Source organism: Protopterus annectens, chromosome 2.part1, assembly GCF_019279795.1.
Source record: "Protopterus annectens isolate FY-2018-M chromosome 2.part1, PAN1.0, whole genome shotgun sequence".
NCBI lineage: Eukaryota > Metazoa > Chordata > Ceratodontiformes > Protopteridae > Protopterus > Protopterus annectens.
In genome coordinates this window covers 45,646,311-45,666,082 of record NC_056729.1, presented here as the reverse complement: position 1 = coordinate 45,666,082, position 19,772 = coordinate 45,646,311, and the positions used below count along the sequence as shown (strand labels likewise).

General features: G+C 40.3%; 1 protein-coding gene across 2 annotated transcripts in view; it reads left to right on the top strand.

Moving 5' to 3' along the window:
- The window catches only part of LOC122793959 (alpha-2-macroglobulin-like protein 1), a 621,161-nt gene that overhangs the window by 560,681 nt on the left and 40,708 nt on the right, over positions 1-19,772 (top strand). For both annotated transcript variants that reach the window (XM_044062013.1, XM_044062014.1), the window contains 2 exons: positions 10,527-10,617; positions 12,652-12,720. In XM_044062013.1, the coding sequence (XP_043917948.1) occupies positions 10,527-10,617; positions 12,652-12,720 (160 nt within the window). The remainder of the gene's footprint in view (positions 1-10,526; positions 10,618-12,651; positions 12,721-19,772) is intronic.

Here is a 19,772-nt window from a genome sequence, read left to right as displayed (position 1 = left end):
TTTGCCTTCCTAATTGGCAATCACAAGGTTAGTATATGCTGGAGCAACTCTTGCTCCCATGACTACCCCTAATGTATATAATTGATTATTAAATCTGAAAAAATTATTATAAAGCACCAATTCCATAAGGGTACAAACTGATTTTTGAATTATCTAAAACACTATTTTTAATTAGGTATTCTTAGAAATTCTACCCCTATTTCTTGGTCAATACATGTATACAGTGAAGCAACATCCAATGATTCAAAACCAAAATCTTCACTTGGTACATTTAAGTCTCAATTCCAACAAATGCCAGGAGGCTTTTAAATAAAATTGAGGCTTGCATGATCGGATTAAGAATTAAATCCAACCAAGTGAAGAGTTTGTCTTAAATCTTGTGGCCGTTATAATAGGTCTAAAGAGAGGATTTAAGCTATTCTGTATTTTTGGAATGCCAAGAGACTGCTATCTTTGGATGTTCAACTTGTGTGTAACTTTGATCTCTCTCGCCTTGGCAAAACATATTGAATAAACATGTCTAAGCATAAATAACTCATTAATAAAATATCCACTTTTCTGTGTTTCCCCATTTTTTTTTTTTTTTTTTTTTTTTTATCCACAATGACTATTTCTACCTTTATCAGCTTTCATCACTCTTAGCTGACTATTTTCGCTGAGAGTTTTCAATGCCTTTGCTTCTAATTCATTTAAGTTGTGAATGTTCCTATCTGGTTTGATGGCTCTAAAACCTGCTTCACATATATTTTGAAATACTTGAAGCGTACTTAATAAAGGTGGATTATAGGTACTAATTTTAAAGGTAAGGAGCATCTATTTTAAAAGGTTCAGTTTAGTGTACACTGTCTAGAACTGAAAATTTTGGAAAATCATAACTGAACATAAAAATGGTGCATCTCCTCAGGTTAATGTTAAAAATAGTGGCTAGAGGTTTATGTATATATTTAGTTGCAGTATAAATGAAGTTTAACAAAGCAGCTTTGCCTGAGAATATAGAAATCTCTTGCATCACTGTAGTATATCTGGGAATAAGTTATGGCTTAAGGGGGTGAATAAAGTGAATATATTAACCTAGTTTTAGAAAGGACTAAGGGGGAAAAGGAGTTTCTCGGTAGAAGAAAAATAAGTCTTGGAAGTAAAGTTGGATTTATGAAGGATATCAAACCAACTGGGTAGCACAATACATGAAATGTGTGATACTATGGGTTAATCAGTCCTGTTGTGCACTTGGCATACTTGCATTTATAAAAGGAAAGGAAAATTATCATGGAGGATAAAAGGGTTTTTAAAGTGAAATCTCATGTTTTGGAAAAGTGGCAGAGAAATGTAGACGAAATTCAGGCTCCATGAAATAACTATTCTGAAATTCTTGAAACTAAAAATGCAAGGATTGTGTTAAGAGAATAACATGTTATCTATGGGAAAGGCAGATGGCAAAAGACAAAGCTTTAAGGGCATGGAAAGATGTAAAGGAGACTTAATGGATACCAGTTAAGGGGACAAGAAATGTAATGGCAGAAATAATTTTTTGGGCAGACCTCAGTCTTGTCCCAGTAATCCAAAATGCATGACCTGTTTTTGACTAAACAGGTCATTCTTGGAAGCAAAATAAACCATGAAGCATGGGATAATCAGAGGTGCATCTGATGTAATCAAAATATGTAAGATGAAAATTTTTAATTTACACAAACTATGGCTGGCCATTTTCCAACCATGACGATATAGTTGTGTACTTGCGTGTGCGCAGTGGTGTGCGCAGTGGTGCAGCGGTAGCGTTGTCACCTCACAGCAAGAGGTTCTCCGGTTCGATTCTCGGCTAGGGTGCCTTCTGTGTGGAGTCTGCATGTCCTCCCTGCGTTCGTGTGGGTTTCCTCCGGGTGCTCCGGTTTCCTCCCACATTACAAAGACATGCATCTGGAGCCTTTCTCCCCGGGCCTCCGCTGAAAATTGGCTTCGTTCCAAGTCGGACTTTCCCGGTTAACAAATGATAAATAAATAAATTTAAGTGTTTAAAGTACAGAGACCACCTAACTAAACCTAGTGGGTGTGAGGAGATCCCTCTGTTTGGGAATCCATTTAATCTTATGATGGAATCTAGTTGAGGCATTTCATTTTCTTTCTGCATAGAAAGTGGGTGCGAGGAGATCCCTTTGTTTGGGAATCCATTTAATCTTATGATGGAGTCTAGTTGAGGAATTTAATTTTCTTTCTGCATAGAAAGTCAGTGGAGCTGGTCCTAGAAAGTACAATTTTAAACCTAAATTAAAGGAGCTATTTCTGCAAGGATATTAAGGTATTAAAGCCAACATTGAGACTCATCTGAGATTCATTGTCTGGATTTACCCTTGGAGCACATTAAAAGAAAAGATGTGGCAGCTTAGTGTAGATGACTGCTTGCCCATACCTAACCTTATACTTTACCAATGATGTAAACTCCTTTTGATGCACCTGATTCTGAAAAGGTTTTCAATGTTTCACATGCTACAGCAATTGCTACTTAACTTCAATGACATTTACTTCTGCATGCTTATCACACACTATAATTGCATACTAATTTGGATACTTTCAGCAGATTGAAATGTATCCGCACAACCGATTTCTTCACTTTGGCTTTACCCCTTTAAATGATGCTCACTGGAGGGACTTTGTTATACTTGTGCATCTTCACTGAAATGTCCCCATTGTCAGGTGATTGCCTTTGCAGCATTACTTCCTTCGAATTTTTCTCTATTTATATTGAGCTGCATGTTCCAAGAATTACTAGATTCCAAATAGCCTTACAGCACAATCAACTGTTTATTTCAGTGGTTTATAATTACCTTTGGAATTTGGAATGCTGGTTTAGGTTCTGTACAAGGAAAAATTGCATGCATTTCTAATCTGTGTACAGGATAAGTCATGAGGCAGTGTCCAGGAATGAAATGTAGTGGTTTGAAAGTACCAGAATCGGTGCTTCTGCAGTTAACATTGAACTGAACAGCAGCACTTTATCACAAATGCAGATGCACTTACTAGGTATATCTGTTAAATTCTTTGCCAGAAGTCATAATCCCAGTGATGACCAGAGCAAGCAGAGCAGTAGAATGTCAGTTTTTATTGGGTCCAGTCTGAACTAAGATCTGTATTGAGACTGGTACGTACTTTGTGGTGGCTAAGGTCAGTACTTTGGCTTTTTTTTTTTTTTTTTTTTTATGCAAACTTCAAATGCCTGATTTACTAGAAAGATTAATGTAGGTTGTACTTAAATTTACTATGAAATCTTTCAACACAATTGCCTGCTTGCTCAGCAAACCCATACCTGCACGGCCATTGGTATGGGTTGGAGGGAATTGACTAAGGAACTAATGGATACCTGCCGCCTTTGGCATATTGAGCTCAGGCGATATTTGCTTTCTAGACAGTCTTGTGCACCTGATTCATGGAATCGCAGAACAGCGTCACAAGCGAGACACTCGCTGAAAGTGGGGGAGTACATGAGTGAGGAGTACTGCAAGTCATTTTGAAGAGCAGACGGTGGTGGTTCCTGCAAGGCTGTTAATAGATGAATCCAGAAGACGGTGAGAAGAAAAGCAAATCCAAATGGGACAAACCACGTTATTAGAGTTGAGCGCTTTCCTCTCCACTACAGAGATGTCATCGGAACAATATGCACACACAAACCAGCCGTTTATGTACCCACCCCAATTGATCTTTCTTATAAAACTAGAGAAGACTGAAGTTGGTTGTCACAACAAATTTAATACTAATGCAGTTGATTTCAGAGTATTGAATTGTATTGGGGGGGGGGGTTTGAAATGTTTTGTACCTTTGCTTAGGCTATAGTTTGCTTTGGCAAAATTTCATTTTTTTTTTTTGCTCCTTTCGGACTCTGGTCTGATCTTTACTTCAAACAAGACAGATTTATGATCTGACCTTACCAGTGTGGGCAACACACAGGGGGTAGTACAGTGACCCACATGTTGGAGAGTACCAAGTCCAGGTCATTTGAACCACTTGTAAGGGTGCAGACTAACATTTCCAGAGCATCTGAAATAGTCCAGGAAACTCGGGGCAATTGTTTGTGTTGCCCAGTCAGTGGAAAGATGTAGTCTCCAATGACCAATGTGTTTGGCTGTATAGAGAGTGATTCTAGCAAGTCCAGGTAGGAGGTGTTTCATGGTTGGGGAGCTGTAGCTAGCAATGATGTGTACTGCCAAGGTGCTCTGTGGTTGTGAACCAAGTCTGAGACTGCACAGATAGAATCTTCCATATGATACAATTGTCACAAAATATCTTTGTTTCACTGGAAATTATTCCTTGGTCTATAAGCTGTTTGATTACTGTCCAAGCCTTTAATTACCTGTACAGCAGCTCTTTGGAATACCACTGCGTTAATTACCTTATTACACCCTATCAATGCCTCCATTTGCTTCTGTAGTTACAGCCTACAGATTCATAGGTTTGTACTAGGCTATCGGCCCTAGGGCCTATACAAGCCTAGCCATGACAATTCCCTGGCTATTTCTTCCCACACTGTTTACTTCCCTGGACCCCTGTCTAGCAGAGTGGCTGACGTGATCCTGGGGAGAATTTCCTTTCTCCCATCCAGTCATCAAGGTTCCTTTTGAAGAGGGCCAAAGAGGTTCTCTGCTTGACATGTATGGGCAGTCTATTCCAGAGTCTGAGGAGTCTCTGGGTCAGGAACCTCTCTCTCCAGCATGTTTTGTTTATTGTGATAAGGTTTAGATCCATGGAGTGTGGCTCTGAGGGATTGGGATTTCTTTAAGTGTAGCATGTCAAACAGCTCTGGGTTTGACATTGCCTTGTATGTTAAGCAGAGATTGCCTCTGAGTAGACTATATGCGACAGAGTATAGCTGGAGTTTAAGGCGGTCAGCATAGGGCATCTGCTTTAGGCCTGTGATTCTTTTAGTGAGGTATTTCTGCGGCCTTTCCAGTTGTTGCAGATGTCTTGAGAGGTACATACCAAATGGGGTGTTGTATTCTATAATGGGTCTAATGAGGGATGAAAGATGCCTTTAGGTGTCTAATATTGCCTGTTGCAAAACCATGCTTATGTATAGGGTATTAAAATATTTAATCTTAAAGCTTACACAATGGCAATCTCAACTGTAAATTTCCTCTAGTGTAGGTAGAGAAATTGTTCATATAATATAAATTTCACATTTTTCTAAATACCTCAACCTAGTAATGGCACTCTTAGCCTCATATGAAAGCTCTCAGCTGGATAAACAAAACAGTATGTGGGTAACGAGTGGTTGCTGAGATTTATTGTAAATAGTTTACAAAATATTACAAATTTAAATGCTTACTGTGACTTATCTTTCAGTGAAAGATATAAAACCTAAAGAATGCTACCACTATAAAAAGTGATACTGTAGTAATTCTTTGGTTTGAATTATGAACATTTGTTTGAAATGTGAGGATGTAGCTCTCAGTTCCACACTTGCAACGATCATTCTTGTGACAGCTGGTATTCATTCCTAGCTGTGGAAACTGGTTGTTACAATGTTAATGATTATACTGCCACCCCTTCATTTTGAGATTACTTGCGTGGCTCTGTCACCACCAAAGACTGTACAGGCATCAGGGTTACCTCCCCTCGGTAAGACATCTGGCTGTTTCACCTTCTCCCCCACTAGCCAAGCATACTGGTGGCCTGACTTTGGTCCCTAACTGTTAAGGAAACTCTAGACCATACCTCTGAAGTGTACCTCATTATGAGGAACACTCCTCATTTGGTGTTGCTTATTACAGCTGAGTGCACCTCTAGATATTTCTAGTTGCCTCCTACTGTGCCTCTAGGCATCAAATATTGCTTGTTCATATTTGCACTAATTCCGAAACCATGCTACATACAAAGTATTAGAATATTTCATCTTTAAGCATGCATGATGGCAACACAGTTGTATTGATGTTGGACCTCTGTTGAGTTAGAACAGTAAGGTGATTTCAATTTTTAAAGGCTCAAGCCTCATCTACTGGAGGTTAAAGGTACATACTCAAGAACTGTACTGGAGGGAATGAGTTACCTCATGTTCCTCGAAGTTCCACATTCAGTGCTGGGAATTTTTAACTGATGAGCTATGATCTGGACCAAATGCCCTCCCTCTGCACAATCAGGGCTGGTTTCACTTGCAGCATTTTTGTAGCTCAATGCTTCAGAAGTATGTTGATGCAAATTACATTCTGCAAATCATGCGTAAATTTTCCTTTAACTCAAATGCCCTGGAACAAACTGTTCAACCCCCCACAAGAACAGTAAACTTACTAGGTCTGGTCCTCACTAACATGACAAATGCACCACCCCAACTGTTTGGACCCTCATTGGTTAAATCTGACAAATCAGTCTCCAAACTGGCACTACCACCAGAGGTCACAAAGGGCAAAGTTGGACTAAACTTCACAAAGGCATACTATACCCTCCTAGGGTAAGGTACAAGTCATCCCAAGCTCCACCACCAGCTGGAAGTTGTAACTGCACCAAAGGTTAGACTGAAGCTCTGTCCAATCACTTCTATAAGTATATAGACGCTGCTGTTCCAGAGAATCCAAGCTAGAGCCTCAAGTAAAAAAGCCACTCTGGTGGGCATCCAGCATCAACAGACTTTGCAACAAATGCAAAACGTTGCTGTCTAAGAAAACTAAGGAGGCCCCACAATTGAAAAGCACCTTCCTCAACAGGCAAATAAGACATGTCAAATCCTCTTAAGGGTAACTTGAGAGAAACCTACCGATCGCATCTAAGGTAACATGAGGCCTTTTACAGTTATGTATGTAGCCTAAAAGGTAGGACCTAAGCATGTGCCAAACTAGTGACTAATGGTATCTCATGCACTGATCCTGCAGAGAGCAAACCTGCTAGCAGACAGGTTTTGGATGGGTGAGAAATTCACTAAATCCATCACAAACCTTCCCCTAAACTCCCCGTCCCCCCTGCATATCCAAAGAGCAGGTAATTATAGCCTTGTCTAAGGCAAAAAAAACTCTATCAGATGGCATCCCAGGCAGTGGTCTAAACAAACTAAAACATGAAATAACATCACTGTTAAGTACCCTGTTCAACCATAGCCTTTCCATAGGCTTTGTTCCTGTGGAATGGACAACAGCAACAGTTATTCCCTCCACAAAAGTGGCTTATCAACAGACCTGAGGAATTATAAGTCTGAGCCTCATCTGTAAGGCTGTGGAACAATGTCATGGACCTTGTAAAGATATAGACTACCTCCAAACTCTGGATCTGACCCAATTTAGCTTTGTCAAGAGCAGATTCTGCTGGTTAAACCTGGTGGGTTTCTTCTAAAATGTGACTAGGACCATTGAGGGCAAATCTGTGCACATAGTATACCTTGACTTGGCATGGGCCTTTGACACAATCCCACACTTGAGCATTCCAGATGAACTTGACAAACTGAATGTAAACCCCTTTGTTGAAAGTTGGGTTGCCAACTGGCTCTCAAACTGCACACACTCCAATTGGGTGACTCTAAATCAACCAGGAGACGTGTCACTAGTGTGGTGCCACAAGGGTCAGTCCTGGGCCCCCAACTGCTGGGTATATACCTCTCAGAAGTTCAAGCCAAAACTAAGTGGCTGTGGTGGACCAGATTTGCAGAAAATTGAAAACTGGATGCAATTACTGAATCCCCCAAATGTCTGCATAATTCAGAAGGGTCTTGTGCAGACCAACAACTGTGTACCAATGAACTGGTAAGGGATCTGGGATCACAAGTAGACTGACCTTAACTTTGACCACCATGTGTCTACTGTGGTAAGGAAGGCCTTTTACGTAGCATACTTGATTAGCAAAGGAATCGCCTCTAGAGCAAAGGAGTTTTTAAGGCCTCTATACTTGGTCACTAATTAGGCCCATAACTGAATACAACACCCTTTTGGCATGTACTGTAGAAAGCACCTGCAGCAATTGGATAGACCTCAGAAGTTTCTAACAAAGATCAAAGGACTCAATCATGTGCCTTACACAGACCAACTAAAGTCCCTGTCACTATACTCTGTATCATATAGACTTATGCCTGGCTTATAGAGCAATCTCTGACCCAAACCTAATGAATGTACTGGACTTCTGTAAATCAAATAGGACTAGAGCTTACCCATTCCAGGGTTTTAAATATGGCCTGCAATTTTAATAGGATGTGCAGGAGGGACATTTGTCTTGCAGTGACTGCTGCATCTTTGGAATAGGCTGCCAATTCATGTGAAGCACAGCACCTCTGCCCCTGTTCAAAAGGAACATGGATGAGTGGCTGGGGCACCATAAATTCTTACCAAGGATAGCACCCACAACCCTCATTGACATGGGTCGTCATTACTAAATACAATCCTGGGTATTGCGTAGAGAAACTATGGTGTTACATTGGGATGAAACTGCTAGGCTCCAGGTCACTAGCACAGTAACCTCCTATGCTGAATTTCTATTTTCCTTTTCTTTCCACATGTTTAGTACTCTTGTCTAAGTACTTAAGATGCATTTTCACCCTTAACCATTTCAGTAGTACTATGGTCTTTTGGGCACCTTAAACTTCTATCTTTAGTTACAGATTTAGTACAGGTTGAGGTTTCCCCTCAGGTTGTATAGCCACACCTATTCCTTAAGCATTAATTAGAATTGCATGTTTTCTGACTTCCATTTAAATTCTTACATGGGTGTTCCCATGTCCACACTACTTTTGCAACAACATCCTGACCATTTTGAATTTTTGCTTTATTTGCTTCAGTTTTACTTTACACGTTTTGTAAGCTGATTGTATGCTGCAATTTCTCTTTGTCTAAAACATTTTCATCCTTTAATTTTATTTTTCATTCCTTATACTACAAATTGTTAGTGAATTGTACTATTCAGGCTTCAGTGCTGGCTCTACAACAAGCACCTATAGTTACCATTGAGCCTGTTTTGTGAAGAGTAAATGTTCAGTAAATGATTCTTTTCTAAGCTCAGTAATTTCTTACCTCCTAAATGGTATGTCATGCTGTTATCAAACTCTTGCTTTCCTTTATGGCTTTTTACTCAGTGACACATGAATGATGCACATTACCTCTTAGGATTCTCAGCTCCTCCCTTTGATTTAATGTGAGTAAATTTCTGGATCCAGTGCTGCCGTTTTCCGCTAAGCTTAATTCCAGTAAACATACTTGGCAGCTGGATTTATACTTCTGCAGTTTGACACAAGCTCCCCAAGTGAAGTATATTTTACCATATACAAATAAATTGCTTCATTTTAGGTTGACTGACGCAAGTGACCAAAGGTATTAGCTGTGGGCACCTTGTTGACCTAGCGTGGGGGAGATAGTGAGGCTTTAATTTCTCACTCATGGTGAGAGGTTGAGGAACTTGTGCTTTCACCCTGCTCCTGTCATAGAATCTTTGGCGAAACTGAGGATCATGTAGTGGCTGTGTCCATGGGTGAAAGGACAAGAACTGGACCATATTGGACATGGTAGGCTTTTGTTATGCTGGTCACACACACCATCCCCTCATATGAGGAATGCACAGGAGATTAACATATGAACAAAAAAACCTGCAGTTGTGAACAGTGGTGACTCCCAGGCTTGCTTACTTTAGAATCATTGTCAATGTTTGGAAGCTAATAAATAACACCTTGGAGGGGAATATATTCCCAGATGAACCAGGGAAGCTGATGTCCCCCATCTTGAAGGGGTTAAACGTCAAAATGAATCTACATATGGTCTGAAACACTGAGGAGACCTGAGGTTTAAGGGGTTCAAAACAGTCCAAGCAAAAACCATAGCTTAACGCAGAGTTAAGTTAAATTTAAGCAAGTGTTTCTAATCCGACACAATATCTTGTTTGAGACTGATTGTGTACTCATTGCCATGTGTATTCTGACAAACCTGTTCTGGAAATTTTACCACATGCTATAAAAATACTAGTTAACATTACAGCCCCCATCTAATGATGGCATTTGGTTATCCACAGCTTGTAATGTGATAAGTAAACTAGTGAATAATTACATGCAAAGTATCCCTATGTTGATGTATCATGGAGCATGTTACTGGTCTGAATCATTTTCTAAAAACCTCATTTTCTTCTGCATCGAATGTTAAGGCATTAAAGTATTGCATCAAGACTCAACAGTCCTTTTACATAACTTGATTCTGCCGGATCTACAGTGGAACCTGTACCGTGCTCAGAGTAATCTCTGAATTTTGGTTCACAGCTGCAGGTGTGACCATGTTAAGTGCAAGTTTTGTGCAGCTTCTAGTTGTTTGAAATAGGTCAGAATGAAGCAATGTAACTTTGGCGAATAAAGATATCTAATATTTCCTTTACCTAAAAAAGGCAATGTAGGTCTGCCTTGCGTAGATGTTTGCATAACTAAACTTGCGCAGTTAGTACTAGATGCCTAACTATTTTTGACATTTGAAACGGTCCATTTTGTGATGGTAATGAATGTTTGGATCAACATGGCCTTTTTTGTACACAGAATTAAATTAGCAAATGATCAGCCTATTCTTATCCTTAATTTGCACACCTGCTTAATTTTTCAGTTACCTGGGAAATCGCAATGCAACAAACATGGTCATTATTGATGTACAGATGCCATCAGGCTTCAGTCCAGATGATGTCTCGCTAAAGCAGGTAAGATACTTTTTTGATGCTTTATCTGTGTTTAACTTCTCATTTCAGAATAGCTGTACTGTACTTTCATTAAATTAAGAAAAAAGTCTCACCTTATTTCTGATGGTCCTTTCCAACTGTTGCTGTCTGCAAAGCCAGCCTGTATGGTGTTCTGCTTTGAGTCAGTGGTGCTTGTGTTCTGCTTTCACAGTGCTGCCTGAATACAATATTAAATGTTGCACAGATTCCTTTACTAGGCAAAATTCAGTTTAAATGGTGCACCCTTGTTTCTCTTCCCACTGCAGTTTGCTGTGCTCCAGGAATGTTTTGTATGAATGTCCGATTCTCTATCCACACCCATAGTGCAAACTCCTTGTGCGCCTGAGTGCACAATATGTCTGTCTTTGCATCAGTAGTGGTATAATCTCCATGTTTTGAAACTATAAAAATCCCTCAATATAATTCACCACTGTTGCATGGTTTAGCTTTATGAAAACATCTGGGATAAGGTTGTGAGGCACCAGTGTTTTAAGGCTGTAGGATGCTATTGAATTTTGTCCAGGAATTTGTTGGATTAATCTAACATTAAGCAAATTACCAAATTAGTTTTCAGAGTAAGTTTTTCTAATCCAGTTTAGGGTCACAGGGAAACTAATAACTCTTGAAACAAAGCCAATCAAGGTGACCACTAACAAAAATCCACAGACAAGGTCCCTTGGAATCCAAAAACGAAGCAACCAAAAACGTCCAGGCAAAATTTTACATAACAGTACACCACCAACATCCCTTTAATGCTTTTCCAAAGAAATATGTTTTCATCACTAACTTAATTCACAGGGAAACAAGCACATCACAGCACTCAAATGCAAGACATTATGAAGTGTACCAGCCCCTTCCAAGACGCTTGAATATGGCATGCACACCTTCAAGCAATTGGATCGCCAGTTTACTTGTGGAATCATGCATACATGGATGTTCATGCTGTCATAGCTGGCCTTGGGCATAGGCCAACTAGGCAGCCACCTAGCATCATTCTAGCAGGGGCACTTTTCCAAGATTAGTTTTTTTGTAGTAAACAAATGGATTCTTTAAAATGTTGAATACAGGAAAAGTAGGTAGACTAGGATTGGGAGCGCTGTGGAGCTCTTGCCTAGGGCACCGGTTGACTAAAGGCTTGCCTTGCATTCTATGCATAGTAGGCACCTCAGCTGAAAACCAAACAAAAATTAAGTGCTAGGCAAACTAATGCCACCAAGTTCCTCTTGACCTTGGTTCAAAATGTATGCACCACATCTAATCATATACCCAACTGCTATTGTATCGGACTTTTAAAATGTTCTGCCTCTGGTAGCAGTACTTGCTGACTATAGTGTTGGGGGGGGGGGTGGAGAAACTTTCCTCTTCACTTTTATTGATTTCTTTACTTTGCACACCTCCAGACTTAGTTACACATTTCTATGTGAATGTGTCTTGAGGTTTACCTTTAAATTATTTTGTGTTAACTGGAGTGTATAAAATAGTGACAACTGCTCTCCCTTGGGTATCGGTAAGTTGTTACTCTGTCCAATGTGTCTGGCTAGTGCTTTCAGAATTTTTTTAAACAAGGTGTGTGCCTGCACCTGTGAGTTCATATTTTCTAAAAATTCATTTTCAGATTTAAGCTTCCAGCCTGTTAGAATGTTTCTCTTCCAATAGCAGATCAAAACAGACTGACCTGTTCTTGCTGTGAACCTGTATAGAGTGATAAGTATGTTAACTTTTTGTCCTGCTGTCTCAAATTGGTTCTCTGGGTCATTTTCTAGCTGATGTGCCTACTGTATGCAGCATCTTTTTTTTTGTATTTTCCAAGGGTGGTGGTTTCCTTGTGCATAAAAAAATGTACTCTAGGATTAATTTGTTATCCTCCACATTTGCTCAGAGGTGCACATGTAATGAGTATCCACAGTAGACTGGTGTCTGTTCTGAAATGGTTCCAAATCTTGCATCTGCTTGCCAGGATAGACTCAAGGATAGTGTGAAAAAAATGGGTTATTAATAATTTCTTTTTTTTTCCAGCTGGGGAATCAATATCTAGTGAAAAAGGTAGTTGGCACAACAACATCTGTCACAATTTACCTGAGTGAGGTAAGAATCACGAGCACCACTTCTAGAAAAGTTCTCAAGATTAAGCAATGAGGACCCGTAAAAGGCTCAAAGTACATTTTCATGTGCAGAAATGTGTTATTTATGTACATCTGCTGGGCTACATTGACAGTGACATCTGACTCTAACTGTCCTAATTTTTTTTTCTACAGCTGATGCTTTTTATGCTTTGGCTTTGCAATAAGACTTTGAATTTAATTATGTACCTGAATTAGGAAAGCCTTTTATATGGAGGATGATCAATTCTGCTCTGAAGTGGTCTGTAGTACTGTAGTATTGGTATGTTCAGCATGTATAGCGCAAACTATCTTGTCAGTGTAGCTGTGACTGACAGATTGAAAGATGTTTATGACCTTGTGCTTGTAAAGAATATTGGTATAAACACCTTGATGGGTACCATGCACAAAGAAAAGTACTTATTTAAAAAGCAGATTGAAACTTGGTTGGGTCCCAGGGAATATACATTTGCTGAGTTCTGAATGGCCTTTGGGAATATACATTTCCTGAGTTCTGAATGGCCTTTGGCATTCACGCAGGAATTAATGAACAATTGAAACTGAATTAGATAGTCAAATGACATTTAAAAGCATGCGGAAAGGCAACCTGATGTCTTTGTGGACAGTGAAGGCAACCAGGGCATGACTAGTAAATGTAAGGAGGAGATGGTGACCTCTGTACTCGGACCATTGGCAGCCACCTCTGACCAGATGTGCCATTTAAAACTTTTGAAACACTGTAGTCTTTGGGTAAAGAAGGAAAAAAATCAACTTCTATATGTATGAAAAGTCTTTAGCTCAGAGAAAATTTAGTCTGACCACTCTCCAGGCTCTACCACAAATGTTTGCTACAAAAAGGTGGGTGGTGTGGGAAGCTAATAGCAGTACGTAACTCTGAAGATTCTATACATATCTGAGATTAGTTTACTAAGCAGCCTTTCAGTGAAGGAAATCCTTCTGGATGAGCTACTCAGTGACAAACTTTGTGCAGTTTTGACAAGGTCTGACTTTTTTTTATACTGCATGCATGTGATTTTTAGGAATATTAAGATAACTGATTAAACAGTTTTTCTAAGGGAATCTTTGTCTATATTGCATCACTTCCATCAAATGGGCTTCAAATGCTAGGTTGCAGAAAACTTGACTGACCCAACAAATGTGTAGTGTACCACATCAAAATGTCTGCAATCTGTTTTGCCATGTCTTATGTATAATTTAAAAAAAAATAGATGCTTGTATATACTGGAACAAAAATACATGGTTATTGTCCTGCATTTGAAACCTCCTATAACCTCAGGGTTATAAAGCCAATAGTGTGGTGGCTTTGTGCTACCTGGTATGGAATACTCAATATACGATTGCGTGGAATAGGTAATACGTTTTCAATACTCCCAGAGGTAGTCTGGCACTTGGTACAGAGGATTAAAAAGCACTGGACTGTTAATGATCTGCTTCCTGTACCCCAGGGTACAGGGTTTGATTCACTCTACCTCCATTTGCCTGCCACCCTGTGACTAACTTACACTAATAGTGCTCACAGGTTTCCCCTGAAAAGGGACACTTGTGTCCAGCAGGCTTAAGTAGTCAAATGAATTTAAATGAACTGCCCCTGGCCATTTTCATTCTGGCTTTGAATTAGTGCAATCTACAGATTTCATCTTCCCAGCATTAGCACGTAAAGGGGTATTAGTAAAAGAAATTGACATGTTCTCACCCTTTCTCCCTGCTTAAACAGAGCTCAACCTTTTGTAAGTAACTTTAGGAGTTCCCCCTTGTCTTGTCTTTCGGCTTTTCCCAGTTAGGGGTCGCCACAGTGGAACTCCAGTCCGCTAATGATTGGTAGTGGATTTTTACGTACCGGGTTACCAGCCCTGATGCACAACCTTCAACGAAGGTATGCTACATTCATGTATGCCTCCACACAGAAGACGCTGTAGCTGAGAATCGAATGGGACAATGTCTTGCTATGAGGCAAGGAGTTCCCCCTATTTCTGCATTATAGATATCTGTGTAGTCACAACCACTGTTGCTTTCCATATTTGTTCTCGTGACAAAAGGGTGCCATATATCAAGTATATGCTGTATATATGCACAGTCTCTAGATACTTTGTTGTAAGCCATTTGATCCAGTGACTGGCCTGCAAAAGTGCCAGGAAGTCTTCAAAAGACTGGGGCATGAAAGGGGTAAGAGGAACATCCCCCAAGACAGCTAGAATGCTGATGGTCTTTCAGACCATTGGAACCATAGCAATGCTGCTGGACAGCCTGTCCATGACTGGCTGCCCCCATATATAAATACTTTGAGGATTCCCACAACACCTGTCTGAAAGCCCTCCAGCCAGTGAAGTAGCTTCAGAAAGCAGAGGGTTTCATTAGCAGTCACCTGCTGTGCTTCTGTTTTTGTGGGTGATACCATGTTTGCCAAATAGTCTACACTCCTCTACCCATTAAAGACTGACATCTGTGTTTAGTATCTTTGATAAAGCGATGTAATAGCTGCTTTGATAGTCTCACCAGTTGTAATGCAGGCCACCACTGATGACTGGGCTACAAGGATAAGTCTGTATTCATGACTAGTTCTTGGGTGTTATGGAAAGCTTATTCAGTTGACTAGATCTTTTTCCCACTGCTCATAGCACCTGGCAAAATGTTCATTGACTCTGTTTAGGTCTCTAGCTAATAAAGCTAGACTGATATCCTTGAGAACCTGTATGACTTGGAACATTAAGGAGGACCTTGAGTAAGAAGTACTTTCAGTAAGGGAAATACTTTCTCGCCAATGTCCTCAAATTGATCCTTTGCAAGTGAACTGGGTGCCACAAACCTGACCTGAGGTTGACAATTCAGTTAGGTTCCAGCAAGAGGCACTGTTATGAAGATGGATGCTGTCCAGAGTTTCACAGAATGTCCAGGTTTTTATTCCTAGATTTTCTTTTCCTCATTTTTTCCAGCAAATCAAGGAAATCGCTAAATGACAGTTCGACATTATATCCTTTAGAAAAAGCATGCTAACACAAATCCTTTTCTACCAGCTTTCTAAAGTTGATGAGAGCAATATTTTAAATGTCCCTAATTTTTAGGCCTTTGTCCGCAGTTATTTTAGGTTTTGTCCATGCTTCTTGCAATAAGAAGCTGAGGTATGGTGTTTCCATATGAGGTTTGGTGAGGCTGTACACAGATGCATCTTGCATTTATCACTGAGGGCTGGAAAAGTGTAGAGGACATTGCCTTTGAGGGGGCCATAGACGGTGGCTGAGTCACTATGGAGGCGGGATGATGCACTAGCATATACCCCATTGCTTGCCCTTCCAGGACTTTGCATGTAAGGACTGTAGAATTAGAGAATCAAGGGATAATTGCTACCAAGAAAGGCTTTCTATCAATATACTACCCATAATGCTCCTCTCCAAATTGACCAAAACAAGTGTTAAAGTCCAAGAGCGACTTGGTAGAGTCAGTACTCCCAATGAGTGAAGAAGCTCCCTGGAATAGTCCAAGGCTTTTCCAGGCAAGACTGTTACCTTGAGCCCACAAACATTATTCCCCAGGGCTTGCTAGTAGTGGTTGACACTGGTGCTCTGTCCTGCTGATTCAGTAGGAGATGGACAGTGGCAGGGTTTCCATCTGTATTAACCTGAGAAACATTCACCATGGATACCCGAGCTCTCCAGCTCTTGCATCAGTGGCACTACCCTGGAATGACTCACTTTTTTCCCAGTTTCCTGCCAGTACATAATCTTTCCTACTGAGCACAAGGGCACTTTTCTTGTGAAAAGATTAACTTCCCCTCCCTAAAGTGGAAAGTTTCTGCTTTTGGTTTCCTCGATAGGACAGTTGCTGTTGGCCTGTACTGGATATTAGGCAGTTTGGGCAGAGTAAACCTTTCAAAATGCTGATTCAGTTACTTCTGCCAGTTTCACACAGCTGATTAGCTCTGCATGTTGCATATGCATGCAGGCAGGTTGCTCATCTCTACACACCAGTATGGGAGGCGAAGCACAAGTTTTTATTCACCTTTACAGATCAGGGAATGTAAAAACTTTCTTCCACATGCCATGTATGTTAGTGTGACTGCCACTTCATGCAGTTCAGGACTTGCATATTACCTAGATAACTGTTTGCTTACAGCCTTTTTATGGAGCAGTTGGACACAAACAGATTTTTCCTAGTTTTCGCTTTTGGAAGCGACAATCCACAAGTCTCACTTCATCCCATGTCAAAGTATTGTGCATATAACTGATACTGGATAATGAAGTGGTCATTTTTTCCCCCTAAGAGATGAGGGGGATTAATGAGCACTTCTCTGTAGCCCAGAAATTTCCTAGTCCTTTCTGTGGGCAATGGAACTTGTACCAGTTTGCCATTCCGGCAGTTAAGGGTGTCTGTTCAACATGAGTGGGCTTTGTTTGTCCCCAATACCTTGCTGGATTGGCATCTGGATAGTCTCTGACCAGATTCTCCTGCACTTATGGTGCATGAAAGGGTGTGTGGTAGTTAGAAATGTTTAACCTTTCCCAGTCGAACCTTTCACTCCAAATTGCTGATAGAGACCTGTAGATCAAATACCCCCTAGATGGCAATTGGGGTGGGAGCATATTTGCATTCCTGGTTGATCAGGGTGATGTAGTCTTACGAAAATCTTCAACTCAAGGTTTTGTCTGAAGTCTATCTAGGAATTTTCCCTCCTAAATCTGCTATGCTCAAGATTGATGAACTTCCTCTATTCAGTCAGCAAATAAGGTAGGATTTGTCTCCATTGCCAAGAGGTGTGGGTCTTTGCACTTTGCCATTCACTGGCAGTTACTTATGCAGCACAGTCCTTTGGAGGGGAGCTGAAGTCAGGGTGGACTCTGGACAGAGCCCACAAACATACAAGTGGAAAATAATGCACAAGTCACTAAAGCACTCTGAAGTATGACGTTCTCTAAATATCTCATTCAGTCATTTTTAAAGTTGCCATGGCTATTCACATGAGGACCATATTACTTTGGCACTTTGAAGTGAAGATTGTTCCAGAAGTTAGCCACTTTATCAACATGTACATGAAGAGGGAATAGGGTCACTTGTGGGTAGTGGAAAAGGGTTTCATCTTGAATCACCTTGCTGTCCAGTTCTGGATTAAAGTATTCAAGGTTTTTCATTGTTTCATGATGTAACTGACTAGGTAATAGATCCAGTTGGATAAAAGACATTTCTCTAGAAGGTATTCCCAACCTCTACCAATCCATTTGTAGTCGCACCTCCTACAGCGCTTAAACCTTATTTGAGTGAGGCTGACGCCTACTTTCAAACTAGTTTTCCTTTTACATGCTTTCTGGCTTTGGAAAATTGAGGTAATCTGCAAAGAATAATCCTTGATGGCTTTTAAAGTTCATGTCACCTTGTACAGAAATACCCAAAGCCTGCCTAAGATGGTCTGTTTCATTTGTAGTTCATACACCTGTATATTTCCTAAGACTAATCTTGGAGAGGCTTTGAACAAGCTGAATGAGACTATCACGTGGTTACTATCTGTATAGAAATGGTGATTAGAAAGGGCAAGCAAGCAGACCTTGATGCAAACCATATCTGCTCAGTTTACAATCTGTAATTCGCTTCACTTAAGTTTCTACTCCTGCTTCAGGGGCCTGTTGGTGCAGACCATTTGTGCTATAGCAATCTGGTTCAAAGATTACCTGTTCAGAAAACACTGGCACATGGATGTGGTTGTCAAGTTTGTCCTACAGGGCTGCCATATATGGGCTGCTTGCATAAGAAGTTCCAAACACCTATCCTGCCTTGTAGCAATGTTGTTGGAACTCCCTCACAGAAGATTGGTTATGGACTGTATCATTACTTCAGATCTTGGAGTGTTCAGTTATTCTAGGCTCCCATCTTCCAACCCTTGGTCAAACTCTGTCTTGGGGGCATTGCCTTCTAGCCCATGACATTCTGGGCTGCCTTGGAAACAAAGGGTACACTCCTTTCATTTTATTGACTTGTCTATTAATGTGTAGACATCACGACAGTAAAGAGGTATATCCTTCCATGCAAAGGCTGCTTTGACTGCTAGAAAATTACCTAAAAGGGAGCTCATTAAGGGAGCTCATTATGTAAATCTAACTTTTGAACATTCATGTAAGATTTAAATTTTAAGGACTATATCTTTACTAAAGATAAAAGGGGGTATGGTTCAGTTACAGGCATGCCATTTTAATGTTCAAACTCACTGCAAGAGAAGTAAATGAGCTGCCGGTGACCTTGCCTTGCAGTTTCAAAAAGCTGAAGTATTTTTAAAATTAGAAGATAACTGTGTAAAGCAAACTCTAATCTAACTCCTTTATGAAACACTGATGGAAGGAATCAAATCTTATGTAATGTGTGTGAAACACTGATGGAAGGAATCAAATCTTATGTAATGTGTGACTGTAGCTATTGCAATTTACCAGTGTAGCGAAGCACCGTCTAGGTTTTACTGTACCTGACGGGTGCATTTAAATGAGGTGAGTGAAGTGGGGGTTGGCTATAAAATCTCTAAATCACATTCAGCTTGTCACTGAAAACAGTTAAATTAGTCTTTTCGATGTACTAATCTATTTCATTTCGGCTACTGAAATGGGAATACATTGTGTTGGGTTCTGACTCAATGATTTGTGCATACTGCTTTGTGTTGCAGTATACAGCATCACTCAGCATGCCATTATTGGACAAAAGGTTTTTAGAGGAATGGCTTGCAAACAAATTTTTTGTACTGCAGAAATACTGACAAATTTTAGAATGCAATGCGCAGAGTTAGTTCATAACGGCAAAAAATACACTGAACCCACAGATATTGCCAACATACTGGCAGACAGGTTCAGTGCAAATTTCTCCCCTCCCTCTCCCCCAAAAGATGAAATAAATCTCAGCTGAATGCAACCTCCCTGAAATCCCAGATGTCCAGGTGAGAGCTGCTCTCAGCAAAGCTAAAAATACAGCATCCATGGGACCTGACTGTGTCCCGGGTTGCATGCTACGTGAACTCCTAGAGGAGCTAAACCCGCATATAAGAACGCTGTT